At 47.1% G+C, this 10,961-nt stretch overlaps 1 protein-coding gene across 1 annotated transcript; it reads right to left on the bottom strand.

Annotated features, from left to right (window-relative positions):
* Positions 1–248: 248 nt before the first annotated feature.
* Positions 249–1,886, bottom strand: LOC308682962 (permeability factor 2-like). The gene is made up of 4 exons (XM_081352999.1): positions 1,634–1,886; positions 1,421–1,547; positions 688–756; positions 249–524 (listed from the first exon to the last, which is right to left on the bottom strand). The coding sequence occupies exons 1-4, from the start codon at positions 1,701–1,703 to the stop codon at positions 491–493; spliced, it is 300 nt and encodes a 99-aa protein (XP_081209125.1). The 5' UTR covers positions 1,704–1,886; the 3' UTR covers positions 249–490.
* Between the last annotated feature and the right edge of the window lie 9,075 nt (positions 1,887–10,961).

The following is a 10,961-nucleotide window of genomic DNA, read 5'->3' as shown; positions in this document are numbered from 1 at the left end:
ATTTCACAGAAAACTGAAAAGACATACGCATTATACCTTCGCCCACAACGTTGGATTCCGTCGTTGGGCCAATGGATGGCCTTTACAAGATTTCTCATTTTGTGTTCTGTAGAAGAACGTCATACGGGTTTGGAATGACATGATGGTGAATAGCTCAGGGAATAATACTGAATTCATGTTGTAATCTACAGTAACCTGGTAATGTTTTGCGAGATGACAAAATGGCACAATAAAAACCAACAAAAAATCCATTTTGACAATTAAAACATTTTTTATTGCTAGTATAAGCATCATCATTAAAAAACAATGCAAAACCATATCAACATATAAAACTATAATTCAGTGAGACAATAAATATAAATAAAAAAACATCAATTCACAGTTTATTAAACAAAAGTATGTTTTCACATTCGATACTTATCACCAAGAGATGATACATTAAATAGAAAATTCTATATTACAGTAGTAATAGTTGAATTAATCATTTCCTTTAGTTGCTGTTTGTGATGTTCCTCTTGTTAATCCTGCAAACATGAAGAGACATACAGTACATTACACAATCTGAAGGATGAAAGGTGCTGCAATGTCCAAGTTTAAAAGTATGAATTAAAATGATTCATTAGCATGATATGATTTCACTTATAAAAAGCAGATAATAAAAGCAAAACATCATCATGACAAACTTACTCTTTCTTGAGAGAAATCACCCAGTCTTCACTAGGATTGAGACACGTCGTTCCTTTCTTCAATGTAGCACTGTAAGAAACAAATGGATAATTATTTAAAATCTATTATTATTTTGAAAGACCACTGTAAGGAAAAAAATATGTGACATTCTGGTAAGTCATGATTTTATCGTTAAATTATGTTCACCCCCCCCCCCCCCCAATTTTTTTTTTTTGACATTCTCTCATTATTTTCTCGCTCTCATGCTTTTCTAGATTTGTATGACTTTTTTTTCTTCCGTAGAACACAAAAGTATTTATTTATAGCAGAATATCCAAGCTGCTCTTTTCCATATAAAGCATGACCTTTTATTTTATTTTATTTTACAGAAGAACAGCTCAGGCATTCTGCTAAACATCTGGTGAAAATAAACGCCATACAGGTTTGAAACAACATGAAGGAGAGTAAAATAAGCCTCAAATTCATTCATTCAGATGAAACATCCATGTATCATCATCAGTTATGAATTTTCACACGCTACCAGCCACTCTAATGATCTTAAAGACCTTTTAATATGAAGGCTTAAATCATTCAAATTAGTGAAAAAAGCATCAACAAGTGTCCACCACACATGTGAACTCCTGAGATGATGAAGAGAAGAAGAAGAAGAGGAGTGTGGAACCTTGACAGATGGAAACAAGAAGCAATAATGTGTCTGTATTTGAAGTGTTGTTTTAGTAAGTTTCACACTCACATGATCTCCTCATTTTTGCAGTGTGGTCCAGCAGGAATCACCTTCAACGAGAGTATTCTTCCAGTACGAATTGGTGGGTTTGAATGTGTTTGAATGCACTGGCAGCGCCTGCTGATGAGAGGTATTCCTGCAGTGACAGAGAGAGAGAGTTGGTGTAAATATCTGCAAATGAATTGATTTAAAACATCATTATGAATGTTATATTCTGCTTACCTTCTGTTGTGGACAGCAGTGCAGCGGTGGAGATCAGAAACACCAAGGCTGTTACGGTGAACTTCATCATTCTGAATCAGTGTTGTGCAAAGAAATGCCAGTAAACGTATGAAGTGAGCGTCTGCTGTAGTCTAACACAGGCCTGCACTCTCCCTTTTATAGAGAGAGACTCCCACATGACACGAGAGTGTGTTGCGCAATTACGATTCCTGACTGATCTTCTCTTCCAAGGAACTCTATCTTTCTCGCTCTCGCTCTCAGTTATGGTTATATATCGCTCTCTGGCTATTATTCAGCTGTAATTTCCGATCAAGCCATCATCATGATCAAAACTTTGCTGAAACTTGCAGTTGCACACAATCTACTACAGTCCTTCTGTCGTCTGATTGATAGTTCATACTTTTTTTTGGCAAGTTGAAGACCTTTTAGTGTAATTGTAAAAATGTCCAGCTTTAGCTTGTGGTTCTTTTTTTTTTTTTTTTGCTGTGAAATCTTTACTGATTTTTATAAAGTAAACATAAGATTAACTTTAGTGATATTTCAAGATGAACATTTACAAGACTGATGCAACTAAGGTTTACTTGAATATACATAAATTTTGTTAAAATCTGAGTATCAAAAATGATCCATCAGGCTTTTGAGGAATGTTTATTTTTTCTTCTCTCAATCATTATTGTATTGATACAAACTACAGAGCTTTGATCATAAAACTAAGCTTTTAAATATCTAATTATAAGACATATTGGGAGATATCAAGTGAAAACTGATATTTATATGCATTTTATGGGAGCAATCTGGTATACTGTTATAAATATCTCATTCATTTGCATTACAAGCTTTCATAATAATAATAAAAAAAGCTCAGTTTGGGCCTCTGAATAACATTTGATGCCATAAACTCTCCTATTGCATTTCCTATTGTCAGAGTCTTTTGACCCAGAAAATACATTTATTTATTTTTTTAATCCATAATTTTTAGTATGAAGATGAAATCTTCTAAGTGTGTTAAGATAAATTATTTTTTAACAACCTTTTACACTCAATTGTTACACCTTTTGCGTTCTGGACCATTTGACCTGAAAGTGAACTGTGGCTTTACACACTTTTTTCATCTATTAGTTTGCTATTCTGTAAAACATCTTTCCTACGCTCATACACATGTTTGTTTCAAAATAAAAACATCAAAATATCTTCTTTTGTGTTCAGGAGAAGAAAGAAATTCATGCAGGTTTAGTCGGAACAACTTCAGGGTGAGTAAATGATGACAGAATTTTCATTTTTGGGTGAAGTTATTATGAAAGCTTATACATGCCACTGGGTCCAAACATACATAAAAACATATATATGTATATAATTCTGAATGATTTGCTTTTTATTCTACTCTAACATAAATATTGATAGTCCAAACAGACATGCTTGGAAAAACCTTTTAAAGTGATATTTTCAGGCGATTGGTTTGTTGCATCTGCCAAACTTCAGTTAAGCAGGGGCCTGTACCATGAAGCCGGTTTAGGTGGCTAGCCAGGCTAGTTTCCGCCAACCCTGGGTTTTAGGTACTATGAAAGTAGCTTGGCTTTAATCGGTGTTCGTTGCCATGGTATCTTACGCTGCACGGCTAACCTGCTCCGGGGCAGGTTATGTTCTGGATTCAAGATCTCAGACTGAAGTTTGACCAATCAGCTGAGAGCAAAGAAACATATAGGTGACGTAACTTATTCCCAGAGTCTGTTGCAATGTCTTCACCTTTTAATTTTTTTTTCCTTACTTGTTATTTGATTGTTCATAAGCAAAAAAAAAAATAAAATAAAATGTCTTCACCTTTTCTTCCAAACCCTGTGGACATCTCATCGCAAATTGTTAGACGAGCACTTCGTAGAGAAAGAGTTTCAAGAGTTTTGTTTGAAAGATACAGATTTTCCGCGGAAGGAATATCTTATTTTTGCACACTTCTTGGGCCGCATAAAGAATTTGACACGTCGAACTGCACGAACGACACGTCATGCACTTACTGTACCGCAAATGGTATTGCGTTGCGTTTTTTCACAAGGTGGTCTTCGCTCTGCAGGAGTGCATTAATTGTTTCATAGAGTTCCCCGGACATTTATCGACCATGTCCATAAAAGAGGGCTTTTATAAAATTGCCGGTAAGATATATTGATAGGGCGACATCACATGAACACATTTTTTTTCTTTCAAAAAGCACATTTCAAAAATGTATACTATACAATACAGTACATGTTAAGAATTATTTTAAATCTTTTTTATTGTTATTATGGTAATCTTATGATATGATTCCCTAGAGTTATTGGAGCAATAGACTGCGCACATGTTGCAATCTCCACTGCTCTAGGAGAACGTAAGGCACATTATGTTAATAGGAAGTCCTTTCAGCTGCAGCCTTAATGTTCAAGTAGGCCTACATGTGAGATGATTATTTTCTGTGAGATGAATTAATAGTAACATTAACAGATATAACAATGATCTACTAAACATTTCATCCGCAGACGACTTGTGGTCATGAACGTATGATCACAAGTTTGGATGCCAAATGGCCTGGCTCCAGTGCATGACCAGGAATTTTCTGTGAGTCTGTGTTGTGTCAGCGCTTTGAGGAAAGAAAGTTAAATTTGGTACAGTACAAAACACTGTAAATTTGAATTAGGACAGAAAAACCTATACACAATAACCCCCTATCATGACCCTCAGACAGGGCCACAGCACCGCTTCAGTGTGGCCCAAACCAGAGTGAAGATAGAGATGACCTTTGGCATCCTAAAGGCACATTTCAACTGTGTTCGGCCCTTAAGAGTCACCAGAGCGGGCATCACAGATAGTGGCTGCATGTGCTATTCTGGGAGAGAACAGAGTGAGAACCACCACAAAACCAGCTTCTCCCCGATGAGTGTGACCCGATCACACTTGACCACCCAGCTGGTGCAGATGTAAATGCAATCACCACAATATTACACTTAATAAAAGCACATTGAAACTGCAGATAGGCCTCAAACTGTTTTATTGGTATTGTGGGATGGGAGGAAGAAAGAGAGAACGAGAAAGTTGCATTAATAAATATTTATACTAAAGTGTTACTTTGTTAAATAAGTTCACATACTGAGGTCAGTTCTCTTACGAGAGGTCTCTCGTATTGCGTAAGGTTAGCTTACGCATCGGGAAAGTCTTCTTTCTTCGAGATCTGAAGCCAAAAAATTATCCTTAATTTTGTATACATTGTCAACGCAGTGCAGCAGCCGACAGACCTAGGCAGGCTGTATAAGCGTGCTCATTGGCTGCTCGGCGGAAACTGCTTAAGCCTATCGGTGAGCGCTCTGAACGCGGCAACCAATGAGGGCACCCTTCTAACCGTCAGAATGGGTGTGGCCAGCGTGTATATATTCAGCGCTCATAGGCTAAAATTCTGATTTTCTTGTCTTCAGCGACGCTCTTCGCATCGCTGGATCTTGAGAGCCGCCGCCGTTGAAACCAGCGACCAGCAAGCTTAGGACAGCGCCTGAGGAAGCCGGCCGTCTTCGCCGCCTTCAGCCATCCATGCCTGCTACGCTATCCGGCGACATATCCTTTACATTATTACTGTTTCTGTGTGTACTCTAAAAGAGCACGAGGCGTTTTTGTAAAAACGCCTCGTTTTTGCGGCTCGTGCCGCGCCCCGCTCAGCAACGGAGACCGCCACCTCTCTGCGCTCTCCGCCTGGGTCGCGGGCACGCCGCCACCGCACTCTCCGAGTGCGAAGAGCTTTCAATGTCGACCCTGCGGGCTCGACTTGAAGCTTTCGACCAAGCTGTCGCTCCGCCTGTCCCTGCCGGGCCGCGCAATAAGAAGCGCCGCTCGCAGCGACCACCGGAGACTGTTGTGACTGAGGAGCTCGCCGGAACCTCTCCCTCGAGCTCTCTCTCGCCCTCTCCCTCCCGGCCGCTCAACCGCCGGCTCTGCCCGCGCCGCCGCCGCGTCAGGAGATGAGGCGAATGTGATAGATACCCGTACTCTCCCTCTGTTCGAGCCGAGCAATACGCCGCTCACAAGGGATGGCAGAAGCGGACGGTCTCGGAGCGAGTTTCCTCTCCCTCTGTTCGAGCCGCGCAAACTGCGCCGCTCACAAGGGATGGCAGGAGCGGGCGGTCTAAGCTCTCTTTACGTTACAAGAAAGCTACTCCGTCCTCGCGCGTCACCGGTGAAAGGGGAACAGAGTGTTTTCGTCCCGCCGTGGCCTGGACTACAACCTCCATTCTCACACATTTCTCAGTCCCCTCTTAAGTTCAGGCGACTGGAATTGTTACTATTGCAGTATACGAGCCTGTTATAAATACACGCTCGCCTGCAAGCATAATCCGTCACAAGACATGATACTAATGTATTCTCCCCTGTGGCTCAGTGGCGGAATCCTAGACTGTCAAGCTAGAGACCAGGGTTCGGTCCCCGCTCTCGCGGCAGTTAAAGTTTATGCTGTTCGCTTCTCCGAGCTCGCGGCCAGTTTTTCTTACATACAGAAAACAAGCCCGCTCTCTCCCTCGTTGGGCCGCGCAGATTGCGCCGTTCAAGGGATGACAAAGCGGACGGTCACGAGCAGCGTTCAGCGTGCGCGCCTCACTCACCGGCGAAAAGAGAAGAGAGTGTGTTAGTCTCGCTACGGCTGGACAACCGCCAATCCTCACACATTTCTCAGTCCCCTCTTAAGTTCAGGCGACTGGAAATATTACTATTGCAGTAAACGAGCCTGTTTTAAACACACGCTCGCCTGCAAACAAACGCCGACGCGACACATGAGGTCGCTTTTTATATGCTCGCACTAACTGAAAGCTTATGTGTTTCCCCTGTGGCTCAGTGGCAGAATCATACGCTTTCATGCGAGAGATCCGCGTTCGATCCCAGCTCTCGGGGAAAATAAAATTTATGCTGCTTGCTTCTCCGAGCTCGCGGCCAGTCTTTCTTACTTACAGAAAGCGAACCCGCCTCTCGCACCACACCTTCTCAGGGTGCTCGAGTATTTTTGAGCGTCTAAACACGAGAGAAGAAAAGACGGTTAAATCCCGCAGCCCTGCGGCTGGACCACCGTCGAAGCTTAACGCTCTGTCAGTCCCCGTTGCCACGGCTACTGCAGCTGTTTACCCCGCAGTCAACGAGCCGGTATCTACTCGCTCGCCTGCGCGCATCCGCCGTTCTCACGGCAACCCAGAAAAATTTCAAAAGAGCATAATGTCTGGTTGCACGGCTGACGCCGTATGTGTTTCTAGTACAGTTAATGTGCCCACGTTCTGTGCTCACCCCTGTACACAAGCACTATACATCCCGTGTCTCTCACAGAGCCCACTCTCATGAAGCAGGCAAAAGCCGCTTTAGTGTTAAAAGTAGGTCACGGGTCCACTTCTCCGTGCCCACACCTACTCACTGCCCGCTCTGTCACACGGCCTCGCACGACCGGTCATGTTTTAAATGTGAGTCCTGTGCCCGCCCTCGAGCGCTCACACATACTAACTACATTTTCGCGCCTCACACTATATGTTCCCCGTCCAAAGCCACCGGGACACTGTGTGTAAAACGGCCAGCTATCGCTACGTGCGATCCGCCGTATCTAACCACCAAGAGCGCGCGCGCCGCGCCCGCGCCGCGCCCGCCCCTGAATGTAACTCCTGTGCCCGCCCTCGAGCGCTCACACATACTAACGAACATTTTCGCCCCCGACGCCGCCATCGCGCGTTGCGCCTCACACTTTATGTTCCCCGTCTAAAGCCACCGGGACACTGTGTGTAAAACGGCCAGCTATCGCTGCGTGCGAACCGCCGTATCTAAGCACCAAGAGCGCGCGCGCCGCGCCCGCCCCTCCGTTTCGAGCTCTCGAGCCCGCGATGCGCGGCGATCGGAGCCCGGAGGCCATTCTGCCCCTGGCTGCACACGCAAAAGCGTGGGAAACTATTCCAGGCGCATCAAAACGGGTGCTAAGCACAGTAAAACAGGGCTATACTCTGCAGTTCGCTCGCCGCCCTCCGCGCTTTCAAGCGCGTATCGAGACCAGAGTGAATGGGGAAGTAGCACATCTACTTCGAGCAGAAATAGCTACACTTCTGTGCAAAAGGGCTATAGAACCGGTTTCCCCTTCCATGAGCGAGTCGGGCTTTTACAGCCGTTATTTCCTCGTTCCCAAGAAGGACGGAGCCCTCAGACCAATTTTGGATCTGAGACGTTTGAACGAGGCTCTTATGAGAAGACCGTTCAAAATGCTCACAACCAGACAAATTCTCGCGCAAATTCGCCCGAGGGACTGGTTTTTATCTCTCGATCTAAAAGACGCGTGCTTTTCAGATCCTGATAATACCCCGTCACAGGCCATTCTTGAGATTCGCCTTCGACGGTCAGGTATATCAGTACACGGCCCGCCTGTCGACACAGCGCGCGCGCTGCATTCGACGCCTGGCCGCGTCCCTTCAGCCGGGCAGCACCGTACCTCTCAAAACATTTCAGAGGTTACTAGGTTGTATGGCCTCAGCCGCAGCAGTGCTTCGGCTGAGTCTTTTACGAATGCGCCCGCTACAACGCTGGCTGAATGCCCGAGTGCCTCACAGAGCATGGGCTTCCGGCGGTATCCGCATCAGAGTGACTCAGAGCTGCGTTTCAGCTCTGAAGCCCTGGTTAGCGGCCGACTGGTACCAGCGGGGAGTGACAATGGGAGCTATCTCACACCGCAAAGTTATCTCGACGGACGCTTCCACCTCAGGCTGGGGCGCTCTGTTCGAGGGCAAACCGGCTTTTGGCCTGTGGTCAGACCGGGAAAAATGCCTCCACATAAACTGTTTGGAGATGATAGCGGTCGAGAACGCGCTCAGGCGCTTCCTCCCATTCATACGATCACCATGTGCTAGTCCGCTCGGACAACACGTCCGTGGTATCCTATGTGAACCGACAGGGCGGTGTCAGATCCAGGAATCTGTGCAGGCTGACAGAACGCCTTCTCGTGTGGGCTTACCGCTCGCTGCGCTCGCTGAGAGCCGCGCACGTGCCGGGCCACCTGAATGTCGGTCCAGACAGACTGTCCAGGGACAACATTCCCCCGGGAGAATGGTCTCTGCACCCCCAGACAGTCCAGTTTCTCTGGCGCCTATTCGGCAGAGCGGAAATCGACCTCTTTGCGTCGAAAGACAATGCTCAATGCCCGAAGTTTTATTCGAAGAGCGAGGACGCGCTGTCCCAGACATGGCCCAGCCTCCCGCTGTATGCTTTTCCTCCGATCTCCCTGTTGCCACAGGTCATTTCGAGGATCAGAGAAACGCACCACTCAGTGCTGCTTATAGCCCCGCGATGGGAAAACCAAACTTGGTACCCAGAGCTAGTGAGGCTGTCGCACTCACCCCCATGGCCGATCCCGGTGAGAAAGGATCTCCTCTCCCAAGCCGGTGGATCGATCTGGCACCCCCATCCAGAGCGCTGGTCGCTGCATGCATGGGTAATCAACGGATACCCGTTGACCTGTCAGAAGGGGTCGTGAACACGATCACACAGTCGAGAGCCCCCTCCACGAGACGGCTCTACGCGTCTAAATGGACGGTGTTTTCTAAATGGTGCGCTACTAAAAACTTGGATCCGCGCGCATGCGGGGTCCCGCGGGTGCCCTCCTTCTTACAAGAGCTGTTGGAAAAGGGCAGATCCCCTTCCACGCTCAAAGTATATGTGGCCGCTATTGCAGCGTTCGCTGAGACGACGCGCGGCCGGGCAATGGGAAGGAATGAGCTCATTATCCGCTTCCTCAGAGGAGCTAGACGGATGAATCCCCCGCGGCCCCCCTCGGTTCCCTCGTGGGATCTGTCCTTGGTCCTAGCGGCCCTAGAGGCTTTTCCCTTTGAACCGCTTGAATCCGCGGATCTAAAGTATCTGTCGCTTAAAACCGTTTTTCTGATAGCTCTGTCTTCAGTCAAACGAGTGGGTGATTTGCACGCGCTATCTGTTAGCCCTGCATGTCTTGAGTTCGGGCCGAATGACTCGAAAGTCATTCTCAGACCGAGACACGGTTACATCCCCAAAGCGATTGGAACCCCGTTTAGGGCACAAGTTATGTCCCTCTCGGCTCTGCCAGCATCCGACAGTGGGGACAGTGATAGCCTCCTATGCCCTGTCCGGGCGCTGAGAGTTTACATCACGCGCTCCGCCGCTTTCAGGCGTTCAGAGCAGCTCTTTGTTTCCTTCGGCGGACGCACCAAGGGTCTTGCCGCCTCGAAACAGAGCTTGTCCAGGTGGATAGTGGACGCGATAGCAGCAGCTTATGCCTCCAGACACCTGCAGTGCCCTCTGGGCTTCAGAGCCCACTCCACTAGAGGCATGGCCTCGTCGTGGGCCTGGTCCAGCGGAATTTCTAATCACGGTATTTGTATGGCGGCGGGCTGGGCCTCCCCATCAACATTCGTGAGGTTTTATAACCTGGAAGTTCCTGCCCTACAGGCAAAAATACTGTCAGCATAAGTGACATGTATGCTCTGCCCATTTCTCATGTGCAGACTACGTTCATATGCTGGCGCTATTCTGGTACTATACTCAGGGTGAAGTGTTTGACTCAGACCGGCTGATCCGCTCTGTTTCCTATTTCCCGTTACGCGCTGTTGTCGGTGCTGGCCCGCGCTGCTGGCCGCCCGTATTATTCTCTGTCGCGCGGGAATTTTTCCCTTCATGTGAGACCGACTATGTCGTTTTTCTCCTACCCTTATGAGTGCTTATGTACTGTATGGGCTCGCTCTGCCGGCCCTACTATTTGTACTGTTATATGTTTATAGACCGGCCGCGCCGCTCTATTTCATATGCTGCATGAAGTGCCTGTACTGCGCTGGCCCGTCTCTCCGACCGGCCACATTTCCCAGCAGAGTGTTTTCCCCGGTTTCCCTGGGATTCATGGGCTGGATGCTCGGCGCACACGGCGTTGACAAAGGGTTCCCGATGCGTAAGCTAACCTTACGCAATACGAGAGACCTCTCGTAAGAGAACGTACTCGGTTACTAATGTAACCTCGGTTCTCTCTAGAAGAGGGAACGAGTATTGCGTAACCTGCCGTGTCGCGCCACGAGCTTTTGCGCTTCAGACTGCGAAAACCAGAATTTTAGCCTATGAGCGCTGAATATATACACGCTGGCCACACCCATTCTGACGGTTAGAAGGGTGTGGAGGGCGCAAAGCGCCCTCATTGGTTGCCGCGTTCAGAGCGCTCACCGATAGGCTTAAGCAGTTGCCGCCGAGCAGCCAATGAGCACGCTTATACAGCCTGCCTAGGTCTGTCGGCTGCTGCACTGCGTTGACAATGTATACAAAATTAAGGGTAATTTTTTGGCTTCAGATCTCA

This window comes from Scardinius erythrophthalmus (genome assembly GCF_964197995.2).
Source record: "Scardinius erythrophthalmus genome assembly, chromosome: 2".
NCBI classification, from domain to species: Eukaryota; Metazoa; Chordata; class Actinopteri; order Cypriniformes; family Leuciscidae; genus Scardinius; species Scardinius erythrophthalmus.
The sequence above is the reverse complement of the archived record's forward strand: the minus strand, read 5'-3'. Positions and strand labels throughout refer to the sequence as shown.